The sequence below is a fragment of the Lactuca sativa genome, chromosome 5, assembly GCF_002870075.4.
Source record: "Lactuca sativa cultivar Salinas chromosome 5, Lsat_Salinas_v11, whole genome shotgun sequence".
In the NCBI taxonomy this organism is placed as follows: Eukaryota; Viridiplantae; Streptophyta; class Magnoliopsida; order Asterales; family Asteraceae; genus Lactuca; species Lactuca sativa.
The window spans coordinates 147,872,727-147,895,351 of NC_056627.2; the positions used below are offsets into that span (position 1 = coordinate 147,872,727).

The following is a 22,625-nucleotide window of genomic DNA, read 5'->3' on the forward strand; positions in this document are numbered from 1 at the left end:
GACGAGTTCTACAACCTTGCTATTATGTTACTCTTCAATTAATAAAAACAATTTCCAAAAATCAAAGGTCACTAATTCTTTTTGAATTTACTATTCCTTATTCATTTATGCTACTTCTCGTTCAATTCTTGTTCTACAACTTAAGCACTTTAGTATTCGTTAATGATTCATAACTTATAGTTAACTATTTATAGACGATGAAAGTAAAAATACCGCATCAACTTTTATCGTAAAAAAGAACATATGACATTGATTCTTCGTTTTTATTACTAATTCATAAATGATTACACAAAAAAATCTTTTTTTTTTCCAACATAAAATCGGAGTAAACAAAATCAAAGTAAAAAATATCAAATTTCTTTTTCCCTAACAAAATCCAATCTATAAGTAAGCAAAAATATAATGAATTTAACCTATCGTGATCACATTCATATTCTTAAGATACTACAAAATTAATAACTTATTTTAATTATCCAATTCACTATATTGTACCCTTCCATTGATTTTCCAATTACGAGCTCTCATTACAAATATCACCATTATTTTTCATTTGCATTATGAATTACAAAAATCCCAATCATGAAGAGTGACTTGATCGAGAACACTTCAGTCCCTAATTTTTCTTCTATGGTGATCGTTTAATGTAAATTCCTTGTCGAGGGATTACTGGTTCAATCGTGAATACTACTTAATCGATTTTCCGCTTCAATATCGATCATGCCAAGTAACCGTGTTTTTTTTCTTGATCAAGATTTATGGAATTATGGAAAGTGTCTGTAAGGATCCCATGATTATAGGCATAAAATAATCACCATAACATTTTTTTATTAATTATTAAAATGACATAATTACTAATATACCATTATAAAATGATTGGTCCATAACTATTCTCACATTCTCAACCTTTTAAGTGCATGTTCTCAATTGATTCTTTCTCTGTTTCTCTCTCTCTCTCTCACTCTCTCTCTCTCTCTCTATATATATATATATATATATATATATATATATATATATATATATATATATATATATATATATGAGGCAAGATCAATCAAGTAAGTTTAAATAAAAATAGTAAATAGTATGAGAATGTAAAAAATACTATGTTCATGTTATTATTCTGTAATGAATGTTGTATATATGTACTATTGAAGTCAGGGGCGGAGCTAGAATTTTAGATTAGCGGGGGCTAAGATGTACATTGTAAAAATATAGAGGGGGTGGGGGTTAACTGATAATACACTAATACCAATGGAGTTAGGGGGACAAAACACCCACTAGCCCCCTACTGGCTCCGCCCCTGGTTGAAGTAATTCTAATATGAATATTTTCATTTGATTATTCATATATTCTTTACAATGCTATTATTCTATTATAAATTTATGTATGTGCATTTTTGAAGCAAATTCTAATTTTAGTTTTAACCTGTTAGTATTCATTTATTCATTGCTGAATAGTAATATAAAGTTGTGGATACAAAATTCATTGCAAAATAATAACATAAAAATAATGTTTTTACGTTCTCACACTATTTACTATTTTTATTTGAACTATCTCATATATATATATATATATATATATATATATATATATATATATATATATATATATATATATATATATATATATACTAGTAGGATACCCGCACGATGCAGCGGTTGTCGAGTGCTGGGGCAAAAAATAGTTTTGTTTGGCAATTAATTTTTTTTCTTTGATTAGTTTCTTTTTGGTGGAAGATAGTTCCTTTCGACATTTTATCAGTCTATTTTGCGGATATAATTCATTTTGGCTTTTTGGCGGACTATTTTATTGTATCATGTTTAGTTGGCAAAAATGTATAATTAATTTTTCAGCTGCATATGTCAAATGTGGTGGTTAATAGTTATTTTTTAGCAAATACTTTCTTTTTCGAAAATATTCGGTTAATATATATTTAAAAAAAAGTGATTTTATGAAAAACTTTTAATACATCAAATAGTTTCCTTTTGGGGAGTTGTCTTTTAAAGTTTTGGTTAGAGGTTAAGGATTTAGGATTTAAGGTTTATTGTTGGTTCTTAATACTAATAAATTACACAACAAATATGAATCATATATCTTATACATAACTATCATGATTTCAAATGTATGGATAAGATAAAATACTTGTATGTATTTTTTTTGTATGTATTATTAACCTTTTTAGTATATCAGCAAAAAAGTACCAAATATAATTATTAATGCAAAAAATGTGTTAAAATATTTATTTATTTTAATTAAACGTTACTATCTCATAAATTCTACTTTATATAAGCCTATAGGCCATGTAGCTTTTAATGTTTGACGGTATTAATATTTGATAATCTACATTTAAAAGTTAGTTAAAAGAAAACAAAAAATAAAAAATAGAAAAGGCATTCATTTGCTATCTACATTACCTGCACACCTATACATAGCCTAGCCCTACAATAAATCAAATCTAGTTTCAGAGTTTTAGGTAAAATCAAATATTTGATACGAGGCAGTTCTTTAAAAAGTTTCATGCAAATTTGATTTTGAACCTTAGGTTAATTTGAAACAATATATATATATATATATATATATATATATATATATATATATATATATATATATATATATATATATATATATATATATATATTATACTTTGAAACTTTTTAACAACTCAACAATCTAAATTATCATATTTTAGTTTTGACTTGTCATAAACGATAACTTCATATTTTTTAGTTTTATACACATCAGTTTTATCATTCATCCCAAATTGGTTATAGCAATAATGAAGCATGATATACCAATATTCCTTATAAGTAGTATGGAGGTTGGGGAAGCCCACAATACACCTTCTTAATCAAAATCAAAGATCCAATTGAAGCAATTGAACCCAAGAAGTTGATTAGCCTTAAGAATGAAGGAATCCCCAATTCCTAGAGGATGTCAATGCTTACACATCAATAAAGGAGCTATTATTCATAAGCTAGAGATGATTTCTAACATCATAAAGCTCTTGTTTTAAGTAAATTCAATGATTCAGTGCTAAACCAAAGAAATAAACCAACAATTGCTCATTCAAGTACCAAGCTCATGATGAAAGTATTAAACAAGCATTAGAAATATGAACTAGAACCATAAACATAAGATAAAAGATAAATAAACAAGAATCCTTCAAAAACCCACAAACATTAACAGGTTTTAGCCAAAGTTAACAAAAATGGATAAACTAGCCAATCATGACAACAGAATAACAATCACAAAAGTCTAATTGCATAAAAAAACTACCAATTGCTTGGAATGATGAAAAGAAATTTGTCTCTAGCTCCAAAATCGCCTTCTCCTGATCTCTAGTGGTGTAAAATGAAGTTATGGCTGATAGATCTGATCCACCAAAGTAATGGCAAGCCAATGACCAAAACTCCCAAAACTGGGCAGAATGAAAGAATCCTCAATTCCTAGAGGATGTCAATGCTTACACATCCATAAAGGAGCTATGATTCATAAGCTAAAGATGATTTCTACCATTATAAAGCTCCTGTTTTAAGTAAATTCAATACTTCAATACTAAACCAAAGAAATAAACCAACAATTGCTCATTCAAGTACCAAGCTCATGATCAATGTATTAAACAAGCATAAGAAATATGAACTAGAACCATAAACATAAGATAAATGATAAATAAACAAGAATCCTTCAAAAACCCACAAACATTCAAAGGTTTTAGCCAAAGTTAACCAAAATAGATAAATTAGCCACTCGTGACAACAAAATAACAATCACAAAAGTCTAATTGCATAAAGAAACTACCAATTGCTTGGAAAGATGAAAAGAAATGAGTCTCTATCTCCAAAATCGCCTTCTCATGGTCTCTAATGGTGTAAAATCTAAGTTATGGCTGATAGATCTGATCCGCCAAGGTAATGGTAAGCCAAATGACCAAAATGCCCAAAACTGGGCAGTTGCGCGCGTACCCACGCGGCGAAAATTCCACCCGCGCAAGTGTTGCTGGAATGCAATTGGCTCATTTTTCCTCCACTAACCATACCACTTTTAAAAACCACTTATTAATCATTTAGAAAAACACAAATGATTAATTGACCCATGTATATACGATTATACACAACATATCACTTTTATATACTCACCCATACACCGTATTCATTAAGATTAACCCATGAATTTACCATTACATACAACAAATAAAAGTAGTACATATTCGTTTTTCATTAACCAATGCATACACCATTAACCACTTTCTATTCCATATTCATTTATCAATAACCAATGTTTATATTACTATACTAAACCTATCAAAAATCCTAATAATTATTTATGATTAAACCATACGTATAACTTTAAACACATTCCTAAATCAATATACATTTTCAATTCCTTACTCATTGACAAGTAAATCATGTACATACTATTACTCATAACTAACTACATCTTCATATTGTCGTTGATTTATGAATAGCAAACTGCATACATATATCAAAGTTAATTAGATAACAAAACACCATTATGCAGTGTTGTAAAACTCACCGAGTTGGCCGATTACTACTTCGAGTACTCGTTACTTGGCCCCTTACCGATGCGAGTTATAGAATCCCGAGTACTCCTTGATCGGCCCCCTTATTGAACTGAGCAGTGTTCTAAAAATTGGTCAACTCGGTGATTAATATGTATAATATACTTAATGATTTATTATTTAACACTCACATATATAATCATTACTACATATATATCTTAAAATTTTCCTAATTATTCACAAAGTGTGACAATTATGTGTTTTTCAGTTTTTGTGTATTCACGTGTATCTGATTTTGTTATATATTTCAATCAACTTATGATTTTGACATATATAAATTCCTTAAAAACATTTCTACATGAATTACCAAATCCGAGTACTCCCGAGTACTCGCTACTCGGTAGTCGGTCGAACAGGTACCGAGTGACGAGTTCTACAACCTTGCTATTATGTTACTCTTCAATTAATAAAAACAATTTCCAAAAATCAAAGGTCACTAATTCTTTTTGAATTTACTATTCCTTATTCATTTATGCTACTTCTCGTTCAATTCTTGTTCTACAACTTAAGCACTTTAGTATTCGTTAATGATTCATAACTTATAGTTAACTATTTATAGACGATGAAAGTAAAAATACCGCATCAACTTTTATCGTAAAAAAGAACATATGACATTGATTCTTCGTTTTTATTACTAATTCATAAATGATTACACAAAAAAATCTTTTTTTTTTCCAACATAAAATCGGAGTAAACAAAATCAAAGTAAAAAATATCAAATTTCTTTTTCCCTAACAAAATCCAATCTATAAGTAAGCAAAAATATAATGAATTTAACCTATCGTGATCACATTCATATTCTTAAGATACTACAAAATTAATAACTTATTTTAATTATCCAATTCACTATATTGTACCCTTCCATTGATTTTCCAATTACGAGCTCTCATTACAAATATCACCATTATTTTTCATTTGCATTATGAATTACAAAAATCCCAATCATGAAGAGTGACTTGATCGAGAACACTTCAGTCCCTAATTTTTCTTCTATGGTGATCGTTTAATGTAAATTCCTTGTCGAGGGATTACTGGTTCAATCGTGAATACTACTTAATCGATTTTCCGCTTCAATATCGATCATGCCAAGTAACCGTGTTTTTTTTCTTGATCAAGATTTATGGAATTATGGAAAGTGTCTGTAAGGATCCCATGATTATAGGCATAAAATAATCACCATAACATTTTTTTATTAATTATTAAAATGACATAATTACTAATATACCATTATAAAATGATTGGTCCATAACTATTCTCACATTCTCAACCTTTTAAGTGCATGTTCTCAATTGATTCTTTCTCTGTTTCTCTCTCTCTCTCTCACTCTCTCTCTCTCTCTCTATATATATATATATATATATATATATATATATATATATATATATATATATATATATGAGGCAAGATCAATCAAGTAAGTTTAAATAAAAATAGTAAATAGTATGAGAATGTAAAAAATACTATGTTCATGTTATTATTCTGTAATGAATGTTGTATATATGTACTATTGAAGTCAGGGGCGGAGCTAGAATTTTAGATTAGCGGGGGCTAAGATGTACATTGTAAAAATATAGAGGGGGTGGGGGTTAACTGATAATACACTAATACCAATGGAGTTAGGGGGACAAAACACCCACTAGCCCCCTACTGGCTCCGCCCCTGGTTGAAGTAATTCTAATATGAATATTTTCATTTGATTATTCATATATTCTTTACAATGCTATTATTCTATTATAAATTTATGTATGTGCATTTTTGAAGCAAATTCTAATTTTAGTTTTAACCTGTTAGTATTCATTTATTCATTGCTGAATAGTAATATAAAGTTGTGGATACAAAATTCATTGCAAAATAATAACATAAAAATAATGTTTTTACGTTCTCACACTATTTACTATTTTTATTTGAACTATCTCATATATATATATATATATATATATATATATATATATATATATATATATATATATATATATATATATATATATATATATATATACTAGTAGGATACCCGCACGATGCAGCGGTTGTCGAGTGCTGGGGCAAAAAATAGTTTTGTTTGGCAATTAATTTTTTTTCTTTGATTAGTTTCTTTTTGGTGGAAGATAGTTCCTTTCGACATTTTATCAGTCTATTTTGCGGATATAATTCATTTTGGCTTTTTGGCGGACTATTTTATTGTATCATGTTTAGTTGGCAAAAATGTATAATTAATTTTTCAGCTGCATATGTCAAATGTGGTGGTTAATAGCTATTTTTTAGCAAATACTTTCTTTTTCGAAAATATTCGGTTAATATATATTTAAAAAAAAGTGATTTTATGAAAAACTTTTAATACATCAAATAGTTTCCTTTTGGGGAGTTGTCTTTTAAAGTTTTGGTTAGAGGTTAAGGATTTAGGATTTAAGGTTTATTGTTGGTTCTTAATACTAATAAATTACACAACAAATATGAATCATATATCTTATACATAACTATCATGATTTCAAATGTATGGATAAGATAAAATACTTGTATGTATTTTTTTTGTATGTATTATTAACCTTTTTAGTATATCAGCAAAAAAGTACCAAATATAATTATTAATGCAAAAAATGTGTTAAAATATTTATTTATTTTAATTAAACGTTACTATCTCATAAATTCTACTTTATATAAGCCTATAGGCCATGTAGCTTTTAATGTTTGACGGTATTAATATTTGATAATCTACATTTAAAAGTTAGTTAAAAGAAAACAAAAAATAAAAAATAGAAAAGGCATTCATTTGCTATCTACATTACCTGCACACCTATACATAGCCTAGCCCTACAATAAATCAAATCTAGTTTCAGAGTTTTAGGTAAAATCAAATATTTGATACGAGGCAGTTCTTTAAAAAGTTTCATGCAAATTTGATTTTGAACCTTAGGTTAATTTGAAACAATATATATATATATATATATATATATATATATATATATATATATATATATATATATATATATATATATATATATATATTATACTTTGAAACTTTTTAACAACTCAACAATCTAAATTATCATATTTTAGTTTTGACTTGTCATAAACGATAACTTCATATTTTTTAGTTTTATACACATCAGTTTTATCATTCATCCCAAATTGGTTATAGCAATAATGAAGCATGATATACCAATATTCCTTATAAGTAGTATGGAGGTTGGGGAAGCCCACAATACACCTTCTTAATCAAAATCAAAGATCCAATTGAAGCAATTGAACCCAAGAAGTTGATTAGCCTTAAGAATGAAGGAATCCCCAATTCCTAGAGGATGTCAATGCTTACACATCAATAAAGGAGCTATTATTCATAAGCTAGAGATGATTTCTAACATCATAAAGCTCTTGTTTTAAGTAAATTCAATGATTCAGTGCTAAACCAAAGAAATAAACCAACAATTGCTCATTCAAGTACCAAGCTCATGATGAAAGTATTAAACAAGCATTAGAAATATGAACTAGAACCATAAACATAAGATAAAAGATAAATAAACAAGAATCCTTCAAAAACCCACAAACATTAACAGGTTTTAGCCAAAGTTAACAAAAATGGATAAACTAGCCAATCATGACAACAGAATAACAATCACAAAAGTCTAATTGCATAAAAAAACTACCAATTGCTTGGAATGATGAAAAGAAATTTGTCTCTAGCTCCAAAATCGCCTTCTCCTGATCTCTAGTGGTGTAAAATGAAGTTATGGCTGATAGATCTGATCCACCAAAGTAATGGCAAGCCAATGACCAAAACTCCCAAAACTGGGCAGTTACGCGGGTACCCGCACGACGGAAATTCCACCGGAACAAGTGCTGTTGGAATGCAATTGGCTCATTTTTCCTCCACTAACCATCCAACTACCAAAGATTTCCTTGGTCCCCTCTATATACCATATGATTCAAATTAACCAATCATCTTTTAGCTTCAAATATGGATGCTCCAAGCCCAAATTAACGATCCATGATCCATCCTCACAAGCCCACTTCATCCAAGTCTTTAGCCTTTTTAAGCCTAAATCTCCTTTAATGGATCTGCAAAGCCCAATAATGCATCGAGAAGCCCACCAAGCCCAACTCTAGTCAAACCACAACCACAATAAGCTCAAGAACCCTACAAAATATCTCATGCAAAATAGAAAGTACCCGACATGATCCATGATAAAGAAGATAAAGAATATACAATGCAATTCTAATAAAAAGAGCTAAAAATACTAAAATAAACTAATAAAAATAAGAAATAAAATAACCTATCAACTACTAACAAAACTCATTGTCTTTAACTACACAATTATATGAAAGTTTGAAAATTTACAAAGGTATTATTTCTACATACATGCCAAACTATAATGAACATAATCTTTGCTTCCCAGTTCTTCAGGTCTTGGAGAAACTTAAACACCAATATCAAACACAAAATTATAAGTAGATGGTTTTCTAAGGCACAGACTTCGATATTCTTGTAAATTCATCCAAGGTTTTAAGGATAAATAAAAAAGGATTGTGGTGGTAGTAATGATATGGCTTTTGGAGGCAGAGATCGGTGCATGACGGCGTGCTTCTGGTGCAATAGCAGTTACAATGTGTGTGCTTTGCTGGTGTGTCTACAATTAGGGTTTTGTTTAGAGAGGGGCATAGAAGAGTAGTGACGACGGAGAAGACGAAGGGCAGTTAGCTGACTTTGTGGTGAAGGTGTTTAGTGTGGTGGTGGTGGAAGAAATCAATGGTGGATCCGAAAAACATTGGAAGAGTTGGTGGTTGGAGAAGATACTTAAAGAGAAAGGGAGTTGGAGGTGGGGAGGAGAAAGGGATTTGAAATAATTAAATAAGAGGTGTTTTTTTTTTCTTATTTTATAGTGCCTATTGTTTATTTCCGATTGGTTTATTTGTAACCACAAGGATTACTATCCATAACATCAATCTCATCCATATCAAATCCAATGGCCAATAATGTTTCTCCTTGTTTTAAGACTTTAGTCTTAAAAACCTTTGAATTCTTATTATATATGTATTATAAAGTAGTAATATATATATATATATATATATATATATATATATATATATATATATATATATATATATATATATATATATATATATATATGAGACAAGATCAATGGAGAACTAAAATTAATAGAGAGAACCAACAAATTTTTTATTTATAATCAATTTAGATATCAAATTTCACATGTGAATATATATATATATATATATATATATATATATATATATATATATATATATATATATATATATATATATATAAGATAAAGGTAAAAAAATTTAAAAAAAAATATATGCATGTTATGCACATTTTTTTTGAAAAAATATATTTACACAACAAAATATGAATATGCATTAAAAATGCAGTTTTTTTTTTGAAAAATTCTTTCTTTAAGTTTTAATTTCGAAATATAAGGTATATTTTCACTTATTTTAAAAATAATATTTTTTAAAATTTTTTAATTTTTTAAATTAGCTAAAATATTCCTTACATTTCGAAATTAATATTTAAAAAAGAATTAAAAAAAACATTTTTAATGCATATTCATATTTTTTTTTGTATATATGTATATTTTTAAAAAACATGTGCATATGCACATGCATATTTTGAAAAAAATCACTTTTAATGCATATATATATATATATATATATATATATATATATATATATATATATATATATATATATATATATATATATATATATAATATAGGGAAATGATCAAATGATAACACCTAAAAGGTTGAGAACGCGAGAACAAGTATATTCATTTGTGATTACATGTATTCATTTGTGGAGAAATGATAAATTTTTACGCACAATCAACATGAATATGTTTTTTTTATCTTCAATTGAAAATGAAGGTGTAAAAATTTATCATTTCTCCACAAATGAATACATGGAATCACAAATGAATATACTTTGTTCTCACGTTCTCAACCTTTTTGGTGTTCTCATTTGTTCCTACTCCTATATATATACATACATATATTTATTCATATTTATATGTATATGTATATGTTAACTCTTATGCATATATATATATATATATATATATATATATATATATATATATATATATATATATATATATATATATATATATGCATATACATATTCATATGTGTAAGAATAAGTATATGCATATAACAATTAAATACATATGATTATGCTTATGCAAATGCATATACATGTGCATATGTATATGCATAAAAATAGGTATATACATATGCACATGCATATGAATATTCATATGTATATTATGACATATTCATAAGAATAAGAATATACATATGCATATGAATATGCATATGCATATTCATATGTATAATATGATTATGCTTATGCATATGCATATGCATATTCATAAGTGCATGCATATATATATATATATATATATATATATATATATATATATATATATATATATATATATATATATGTGTGTGTGTGTGTGTGTGTGTGTCTGTGTGTGTATAAGTATAAGTATATGCGTAAGAGTAAGGTATGCATGTGTAGATGAATAACAATAAGTATATGACATATGTATATATATGTATATGAATACGCATATGCATATGCATAAGAATAAGTATATGAGATATGCATATTCATAAGTGTATCCTTATGTATATGAATAAATATATACATATGCATATACATATATATATATATATATATATATATATATATATATATATATATATATATGCATTTGCATATGCATATGCATATACATATGCATGTGCATAACTATATACTTATTAATAAGTATATGCATATGCATATGAAAGATTGTATAATATTTAAGTATTTCGTATAAACTGAAAGATTGTAGATAGGATGCTTACATGAGATGAAGATAGAATCCTTCTTCAAGAGGTGTTCGTTTTATTAAGACCTACATCATAGCTATATAAACAAAATTTATTACATGAATTAAATATAAAGGTGAAAAAAAAAACAGTTTTAGAAGTTCACCCACTTGAATTCATCATATGTTGCCGGTTGTGATGCTGTTAAAGCTCTTGACTAAGCCATAGACCATAGTGGGTCCCACCCCCTTCTAAAGAGTTGTTACGCCCTTTTTTTTTGACAATTTTCTGCAGTTCACCAATTGCTCCTCTATGCATATTTGGGTTCATTTGTAAACACACCTATTCAATATGTTATGGATAAAAGTCAATATTATGGATAGTGTTTTCAGGTCGACCCAACCTGTTATGACCTATTACTCATCAGAATCGACTCGTATGTCTTGCTTAAAAGGTTCAAAAAGTGTTTTTTTACCCTACTTTAAGAACTTCAATGGGGTTGGTGAGCAAAGTGGCAAAAGCACTAGCAACTGCTCCAAATGCAATCTTCATGAAGATGTTATTGGATTTAAAGGCTAGTTCACAAATTTTTTTTACAAGGTTCATACAAACCTAAACGTAGACCTCCATAAAGAACTAACCTTGTCAATGCCGGTGTCAAACCAATATACCAGGAACAAGTTCTTTCTTTTTTAACAACTTCAACAAAAGTTTGTTCCTATAAACACCCAAGCATCATGACGGATTCAGTTTTTCTAGTTAAACCAGATATTTATGATGAATAACACCTGACATGACCACTTTATACCATTCCAATTAGTATACCTCTTTGTCCCACAAGTTGCATTTGTAGTCTAACTTTGAGTACATCTGCATACAAACAGGAAGAAAAAAAACAAATCAACTTTAAGCATATAGGGATTGATATAAAACAAGTGTAATAGGAAATTATTGAAAGAAGCCTAATGGTTGTGTGATACCAGTGGCTTTAGCAATAGCAACACCACTTGTTCCAAAGTGAGATGCAACTTTAGAGGGCGAAGCACACCAATTTTGATTGAATTTCATTCAAATATCTCCTGGATATTCAAAATCACCAATCAGATCCCTACTTTCTCATCCAAATACCATGTTTACAGCAATTTCAAATACTAATGTCCTTTTTTAAGCTGATTTTTACTCAGATGAAATCAAGTAACATACAAAATCGTCTGTAATGCAGAAACTTAAGTAAGCAAACAAAAGGGCAAACCATGACCCGATACGTTATGCTCGGAAAGAAGAGGTAAAAGGCATAAAACAACCAAAATAATCACAAATTTTAGCAAATTTGAGAATGTTTAACAATATTTAATCTTTAATGAAGTATATGTTTCAATTTAGCATTAAAATTAAAGGATTATAAGAGAACCTGAATCATTTGAGGGGTTATGGAGAAAGGAATCATTGTTGATTCCTTCAAGCATATGTTAATTTTACTTTTCTTGTTTAGATTTTTGCTCCCTGTATTGACCCAGTTATGTCAAATGCAACTTTTGTAATCATTAAAATAATGATCATTTGGTTTATTGATAACTAACAAAACCCATCTGATAGAAGAAAAGAACGACTAAAAAACTCGACCAGGGTGAAATTTAAGAAGAAATTCCATGAGCGTAACTTGAAGAAGACGAAAGATTAGGTATCAGTTGTCACAACTGAAAGATAAGATCGTATCTATATGTTGGGTTGTATTTATATCTAATGAGTTTCGTTAGTTGGATGGTTTGATGAAGAAATAAGATTGCAATTCAATCAAAAGAAACCTTAAAATAAACTAAAAAAAACTATGCATTTGATTGATGCATTGTTTTTTTTTTCTCATTCACTTTCGATATCAACATTATTCTCAACACTATTCTCCATGAATCTCTATACTTACACAAACAACATCTCGGTGAAACGCATTGCACCATCTCCGACCATCTGCCTTGTTCTTTAGTATTCCTTCCAATTGAAATTGAAACTTGAGAAAAAAAGAAGGACCTGCAATTAATTGAAAGGATAAAGATGGGCTGAGATCGATTGAAGAGGCTAAGAAAAGAGGGAGGTTACCTGTGATCGATCTCCAAGAGAGAAGATGATGGGGTAGGTAACGATCAATGGAGAAAAAATAGATGCACAATATATATATATATATATATATATATATATATATATATATATATATATATATATATATATATATATATATCCTCTCTAATAAATGTTATTTTATGGTTATTGTGAATTAATTTTTTTTTCCACATGTCATTTTATGAGTTTTTCTATTTGATTAAATTCAACATAATATAATGTAATAATTGCAATAAATGTAGTATTAAATGGATATTAATTTCACTAATAAACTTACATTTTAATTTTAAAATTCTCAAAATTAAAGCTTATTAGTTTTTTTCTTTATTTAAATTATTTGTATAAATTTAAAAGATAAACAACATTTCCATTATAATAAGTCATTATTTTTCTTATTTTCTTATAAATTCAAAATTCTCAAACATTTTATGGGTTTTCTATTTTAATAAATTTAACATAATATTTTAATGTAATAATTACAATAAATATAATAATAAATGAATATCAATTTCATCAATGAGATTACCTTCTTATTTCAAAATTCTCAAAGTAAAGCTCATTATTATATTTTGTTTATTTATTTAAATTTAAAAGATAAAAAAAATCAAATTTAATACTTCATTATTTTTCTTATTTTCTTATAAAGCAAAAGTTTTTAAATATTTAGACATTTATATTTAATTTTTTTTAATTAACCCATGTATTACACGGGTCTTACACCTAGTATGTGTGTGTGTCTATATATATATATATATATATATATATATATATATATATATATATAGGGCTAGGTTATAATGTGGATGATAAGTATTGTGTGGATGTAGGGTTGAATGTGGACCAAGAGTTTAAAATACATATTCTAATAGAATACATATTTTGTTTAAATGAACATTTTGAGTAATAACAAAATTTTGAACCATGAGTTGAAGAATAACAACATTCTTAAAGAATATTAATCTATTATTAATATTATTGAAGAATCTAAGGTCCAAAAATAAACAAAAAAACAATTTTTACTATCACATTCTATAAAAATACAATGTCATTTTTCGCATTTTTGCCATATTCTATAAGAATACAAGCTTTATAGTAAGTCATTCTTGAAAGCAATCTTCATTCTATAAGAATACAATTCGTCAAAGAATCTTCATTCTTATTCTTGTTTCATGCTGTTATATTTTGAAATTTTGGTGTGGTGAACCTCAATTGTCATGAAATTGTCTCTTAATTTCCATCCACCATTGTTGTTCCAAATAACTTTGCTACATTTCGAGTGGTCCTAAAAAAAAACACATACAAAAAATGAAGTTCAAGAATATAAATACATACAACTTGTTGCCTCAATATACATCATTCTTGATACAAACTTTTTCTTGACAGGTTGAGATTCAAAATGTCATTCTTGAAGAAGAAGAACATTCTTCAACTATCATTGCATCTTATCCTATTCTAATAAAAGAATAATTTTACTCTCCTTTTGACATGTGTCACCCTATTAGATGTGACAACCGTCAAATTCTAGTCAAGTCAAAGTCAACTAAAGTCAACAAGTCAAACCGATCGACTCAACTAACCCTTGGGTACTAGGGCTTACGATAGATAAATACTATACAACTCGCTATGCTAATGAGAAATCATCAATCAAAAAGTCCGTCCATCTAGATTCCCTTAACCTAAAACTGTGGTAAGTAGCGAACCAAACCAATAAAACAATGTTGCATACTCATCGGGAGTGTGTAAGGTCCTTAAACGTGGCTTAACGGGGCTTACGGACCTTGCGTTGCGAAGCCGGACACTCACAAATGTCACACACCAAACCTCTCTCAATCGTTTTCACTGTATCTCTCTTTATCGAGAATCTCTCCCAAATCTCTCTAAGTATGTGAAATCTCTCCCAAATCTCTCCAAGTATGTGAAATCTCTCCCAAATCTTTCTTTGTATGATAAATCTCTCCAAGAATGTGAAATCTCTCCCAAATCTCTCTTTGTATGAGAAATCTCTTCAAGTATGTGAAATCTCTCCCAAATCTCTCTTTGTATGAGAAATCTCTCCAAGAATATGAAATCTCTCCCAAATCTCTCTTTGTATGAGAAATCTCTCCAAGAATGTGAAATCTCTCCCAAATCTCTCTTTGTATGAGAAATCTCTCCAAGAATGTGAAATCTCTCTCAAAAGTTCCCGTAACTTTTTGAAGTCATTTGGGTCATTCCGACCCTTAACCGGGTCAAAAACCGCTTAAAATGGGGTAAAAACGGATAAAATAGACTTAAGGACCCGAGACCCCTCTTAAGGAGCCGAACCCTCTTAAGGACCTGAAACCCCTCTTAGGAACCGAACATGTCAGAAGCGAAGGCATCAGAAGCGAAATGAACCGAACCCCTTGGACCGAACCTGAAGGGTCCTCTCGGGCCCGAACCTCGCACCAGGGGACCGAAGCCACCTTCGCCTTCGCCTCTTACTCCCTGTTCGCTTCGTTTCGCCTTCGGCTCAGCAACAGAAGGGACCGAACCTCGGCCTAGGACTGAGAGGTCTCGCAGGAGGCTCATTTTCACCCGGTTTTCGACTAGTTTTGCGTTTTAGGCCTGTTTTTAATTGTTTTAACGCGGGATTTTCATCAAAAACTTTATTTTAACATATAAGGCCCCATATTTACTAATTACCCACGTTTTTGGGGATAAAACCTTATCCATGAAGAGTGGGTGAAGTACAAAGGTTGAGTGTTGACTTTTTTTTATTCTATGACACAAGCAACCACTCCCATACCCACTCCATGTTACTATTCACCATCAGCCCATAACTAGTCATTTAATGGTACTTTTCCCACCATTTTTCATCCACCCACTTGGTCAAGGGTTAAAAAACCCTACTCTCTCCTCACATTTCTTCCATTTCCTCTCATTCTTCCATCAAGAACAAACTTCATTTTCTCTCATTTTCTCTCTCTAAAATTCGAGATCCAAGGCTGATAATCAAGCTTTTCTTCTACATTTGGTAAGTATTAACATCCTCCATATGATTATTTCACTTCCTTCTACTCAAATCATAGATATCTTACACAAACTCCATCATATTGGTGTTAGATCTTCGAATCTTCAAGCAATCTCCCAAAGTGTTCTTGAGTTGAACACTTCTTTTCTCCATCATCCATCTACTAAAATCACATAAGGTGAGTTCATACCCCTACATTTTCATGTTTTCTCAAGTTTTTAGGGGGGGGGGGGGGGGGGAATCCAAGTTAAAACACCAAGAACATAACTAAACTTTTCTAACAGCATTCATCAGAAAAGTTGGACTCCATTTACGGACTGTTTTGGACAACTTAAACATTTTATTTTTCAAAACTATATTAGGTGCAAATAGTTCAAGTTCTTACCTTTAAAATGACTACTTGCACATCTCCATATGATTTTGCTACAATTTATGGTGATTTTTACAAAACTATCTATCATTTCAAACATCAATCCGGACCAGTCTGTGAATATGGACTTGTTCACACAAGTTAGAGGTCAATAAAAATCATGAGAAAAATTATGGAGAAACTAGACACATTTTCCAAACTCTCAGAATTTTTGGATTCTGATTTGGACCTTTGATGATTTTTCTAAAAATTTTCTAAGAACAGGGATAGAAAATGTTATCAACAGAAAAATACTATTAATTTCATTTCACCTTGTAATATGTTGAGCAAGGTGTATATCTTTATGTGATTATATGTTATTTCAATATATGACAATATTGTCTTAGTATGTAGACATACACCAGTTAACAAATGGATTTTTCTAGACAAAGCATAGAAATAAAAATTTGTTATAATCAAAGTACATCTATTACATACAAATATTTGAATACACTATGTTAAGTATAGTTTATGTACATTACCACTTTTACCCTTGTTTTGATAAACTATAATAGGTATAGTTTATGATACACCACATAACACACTCATACAAAAAGGGTACATTTATACAAAAGGTTCTACACTCACGCACACTACACGTAAACTTGTTAACTCAGGTTTTGAGACATTCTCTCCCCGTACGTCCGAGTACGGGCTCCAAATTCCTATAAGTTATAACCAAAATCTCTTGTAGGGAGAGCGTGATACTTGTGTATAGATCTATATTGGGGTTAACATCCCACACCTCGCTGCTAGCTACAGCTGGACCGGCAGGTCTGCGGGTTACAAGAGTCATAGGATCAGGGCGTCTGAAAGACGTTGTGCAGGTTACCTCTAGTCATACTATGGTTATAGCGACTCACATAGGGAGCTAACAACACATAAAGTTTACGGGACTTTTTATAAATCAAAGGGGGTTTTATGTCGATTTAAAATCACTTTTTATATCAATAAGTACAAATATTACTATACACTTTCGGTCTTGGTATTTAAGACTACATATCATTCGTTATAGGGCTTTCCTTCAAATCAAAAAGGGTTTTATGCCGATTTAAAACCACTTTTATATCTTTAAGTATGACAAATACTTGTTATTTCTCGGTCCTGGGATTTAGGACCACATAACTTTTATAAAGAAAATATTGGATTTTCTGGATACATACTCTATCGCTTTTACAAGGAAAACGGTTTACTCCTCTAACGAAATCTCTTATGAACTCATCAACCTTTGTGTTGACACTTTTTCAAACAACTTGTATTCTCTAGAAATCAGTGAAACAGGAAAACCAACAGCATTTTGAGGATGGGACGTTGAATCGTCAAATAGTTCATTTTGTCATCATAATGTAATTGATTTGAAACATGTAAACATATACATTGGTGTAAAATTTTCAATTATATTTATGATGGTTGTATTTACTTTGAGCACTATTATACTCGTTGTTGTGATACTACATGAAGTCCTCCACCCCGGACGTTTCTGCCATCCTTGGTTTGGGGGTGTGACATTAGACATCCTAATTAATGAATATTTTATTCTCATTTTGCCATGTATCACCCTATTATGTCTAGTAATTAATGCATGCCACTTGTCAACCTATTAATTATCCATTTCAAATTTTAAATTTCCCACTCTAATTACATTAAATTAATAACATTAGAATAAAAATAAAAATAAAATTAATACAAATTATAAAGTGATATAATTTCACATATTTATTTAAATCAATGATTAAAATTTATATAACTAAAAAAATATCTTAATTAGTAATTTATTTAAAATAACTTATTAATAATAAACTAGTAGAATAACATGTAAAAGAAATTATGAAATGATTAATTAAGCATACTGTTAACCAAAATACTCACCGATAAAATGAATCTAGAATTGCAGGAAGAAAACATTGATCAATTGGATTGACAAAAAAATAAAATTAAAAAACGCAGATTTAGATTGAGGGATCGAACAACATACCGATTTTGTGGAATCGAGAACTCACCTGGGAGAAATCGATGATGGCTAAGAGAACAGAGTCGGCTGAATCGATGAAGCACGGTGGTCAGGAGGGCAGCAGCCTCCTTCGCATCTCCTCAGATCGTGTGTTGTTGCTACTTTCCTTGACCCTCTCGGATTAGCCTTCTCCCTTCTCTTCATATTTGATTGCCGGAGCAAACCTCGCTCTGCTTTTCGCCTTTGGCCTCGCCAACCCCCGAGACGATGACCTCCCTTCTTCCCTCTGTCTCTTCAACCTCTTCGAACCCCGGAGACGATCTCGATTAGTCACGACAACCGGAATGGTGGACAACGCACCTAAGAACTTCCCTCCGACGATCTTGACATCTTCAATGGAAGCAGAAGGCGATTTTGTGTCGACGATCTTGACATCTTCGATGGAAGCGGGAGGCGATTTTGTGGGTGTGGATGAAATAGGCAGTAGGGTTTTAATAAAGTAATTTGCCTAAATTAAAGGGTGAAATATTTAATTATTTATTTATTAAAATTAAATAATACTTGGCCAATATTAATCCCTACATCCATACAATATTTGTTAATCCATATTTGAACTTCTCTCTTTTTATATATATATATATATATATATATATATATATATATATATATATATATATATATATATATATATATATATATATATATATATATATATATATACACACACACGTGTGTGTGTGTTTATCTTTATGTAGATTTATTTATGTGTGTCATTGAGTTACAAAAAATGAAATGTACAACATAATACATATACAAAACCGTTTTATTGTAAAATTTGGAGGATAAAAAAAGTGAAAACCTTATTACATAAATAGAAATTAATTTGTTCGGAAGTTGCCAATTTTGTTATAGTATTCCTATGGTAACTAAAAAACAAAACAAGATGGACATAAGATATAGGACTCGATCTGTTACATATGATCACATGCATCTTTGAGATACCCATAGTTATATCCATTTAGTTTTGAGGTAAAACAAATCAGCATCAGAAAACCTTTCTGTTTCTTATCCCTTCATCTGAAGTATTATATGATTGTGCAAGCAATCGGCATTAATTATCAGACATCAAGTAATTAACTCGTAACCGAGAAAGAAAAGTTATCTTCATCCATGGCTCTTGAAGAGTAAGCGTCTCCTTCACTTGCATAAGATGAGTACTCTTCATCCTCTTCCCTCTCCTTTAACTCCTCTATCTTCTCAATCGCCTCTTTTATATCCCACCTCCTCGTGACATCCCACTCACAGCAGCACATCCCAATCTTCAACAGCTTCAGCATCTCACCCTCGCCATTCTTTGTCTCTTTCATGTCTTTATCAAAAACCTCACCCGTCCATTCTTCCCTCACCACAGAGTTCACCCATGTCCCAAGATCCGGTTTGCCACCCTTACCTTGGTCCATATAGTTTCCTGGAAATTTCCCTGTAAGCATCTCTAGTATCAAGATCCCAAGGCACCACACGTCTGTTTTCTTTGTAGTGCGTTCGTGTTGAGTAAATTCTGGGGACTTGTACGCCACCATGAGTTGTTGTGCGTGTTCCTTGTTTATAACGGGTATTAGAGCATAGTCTGCTAGAAGGGGATTGAAAGTGTCGTCAAGAAGGACATTAGACGATTTTAGGTGACCATGAGGTAGCGACAAACGAGGAAGCTCGTGGTAAAGATAATCAAGCCCTCGTGCTACACCTTTGATTATTTTTAGCCGTGTCGCCCAATTCAATCCTGGTTCATCAGGTCTCCGTTTGACTGTATATATACAAAACAAAATGAATCAAAGAGGATTTTAAATTTTAATCCTCACATATAAACTCACTTACCATGAAGATGACTAGCCAAGCTACCATTTACAGCAAAATCAGTGATCAAAAGCTTTTCATCTTTCTTGTAGTAGAAAGCCACAAGAGGTAGCAAATTCGGGTGTGACAAGCTTCCTAACAATCTCATATGTGCATAAAAGTCTTCTTTGCCAGCATTGCTCATTTCCTTGAATCTCTTGACAACTACTTCAACTCCTCCCGCAAGCATCGCCTTGTATGAAGATCCAAAACTCCCGCTTCCTAAAACATCAGCCGAGGCACGAAGAAGGTCTTCCAACTCGAATTTTTCTCTATCGGTTCTTACAAAGTGAAGCTTCCCACCATTGTCAGTTCTTTTGTAAGTTTCTTGCTTGTTGTGCATCTGGATTTCAGTTCCATTCGCCTTGTAAGTATTCTTTTTGTCGGGCTTTGTGAGTTGCTGGTTTGTGTACTTGTTTTTGGGTTTCCTTCTACGCAAGACCAATAAGAGTATGGTAATGATGGCCAATACTGCAAGAAGGGATGCAATACCGATGATGATGATCTTTCGCTTGTTTGGCTTCTTTTTTACCTTACAGGGGCTTAGAGGTTTACCACAAACGTCGTTTCCTGCATGTCCCAAATCACAAATTTCCTTCTTAAAAATATTTTATTCATTAGATTAGTAATCAAACATTTAGTAAAACAGTATATCAAATCAATTAAATATTGCATTATCTAAAGAAAATAGTATTAATGGAAGACTTTCGAGATGGATGAAAAGGCATTGATATTGTAAAATTACCTGCAAATGACTTTGGATCCTGGTTGTTGAGCCCATTAGGTATTGAACCATCAAGTTTATTGTTTGCAAAGTTCACTATCAGATCTTTCTGCTCAAAATCTGGTATCTCTCCTTCAAACGCGTTGTTTTGAAGCTGCAAATCCACAAGGATTGGCAACTGTGTAAGAGATATTGGAATTTTACCCGTGAAACCATTATTCCCCATTTCAACTTTCCTCAAGTCACTCATTCCCGAAAAAGCGTCACCTCCTATCTCCCCAGAAAACTTGTTATACGAGAGGAAAACCCCATGCAACGCGCCAATTTTACCCACGTTAGGGATTGAGCCCTCAAAGCTATTATTAATGAAACTTAACGTTCGGATACTTGTTACCTCAGCCAACGTGTCCATATCTATCGTCCCTCCTAAACCCATGTTCTCGAGCTGCAACCCAAACACATTTCCATTTTTATCACAGATCACTCCATTCCAGTTTTCTTTCAAACCATTGCATGGTGGAACAGTATCGTTCCAGTTGCTCAGTTCCCCGACGTTGGTGAGTGAGCCTCTGAACTTTATTAGCCTTGCAGGGTCTTGTTCGTCGGATGTAACTGGTGACCATGTTAGTGAAAGGAGAATCAAGAGGAGTGGAAGCCAATACGGTGGCCTGAAACATGCCATATGTGGCAAAAATTGGAAGGAACAACAGAAGTTGGGGTGTATTATTAAGTGCTTTTCGGTGGGCGATATAACATATAATGTGTCGACGTCAAGGAAAAAGTGGAGGGAAATGGTTGAAGGGCTGAAATATTGAGGTTTTTATGGGAAAAAAGACAAAGGTGTCAAGTGGTGAAAGTCCCAATGTCTTGGGATTGATTCTTCTCAGCTGTTTTCTTGAAAGCCGGCAAATATTTATGCCATATGTTTGAGTTATAACGTCCAACTGCTAGAACAGATCAAACTAAAGTTTATCAGTTTTGTTTCATTCGATTCTTAAGGTTTTTTGTGTGTTGTTTATTTATAATGTAAAATGAAGGATAATTTGGCCAACAGTTTAATTCAATCCGGAGTAAATTAGACGGATCAACCTTCTAGTCGCTATCGATCCTGCTATGATATACGTAA

At 30.8% G+C, this 22,625-nt stretch overlaps 1 protein-coding gene and 1 pseudogene across 1 annotated transcript; both read right to left on the reverse strand.

Annotated features, from left to right (window-relative positions):
- Window positions 1–11,447: 11,447 nt before the first annotated feature.
- LOC111897516 (uncharacterized) lies at window positions 11,448–12,483 on the reverse strand (annotated as a pseudogene).
- Window positions 12,484–20,015: 7,532 nt separating this feature from the next.
- On the reverse strand, window positions 20,016–22,181 carry LOC111897515 (pollen receptor-like kinase 4). The gene is made up of 3 exons (XM_023893467.2): window positions 21,521–22,181; window positions 20,758–21,345; window positions 20,016–20,686 (listed from the first exon to the last, which is right to left on the reverse strand). Exons 1-3 carry the CDS (start codon window positions 22,179–22,181, stop codon window positions 20,016–20,018), a joined length of 1,920 nt encoding a protein of 639 aa, XP_023749235.2.
- Between the last annotated feature and the right edge of the window lie 444 nt (window positions 22,182–22,625).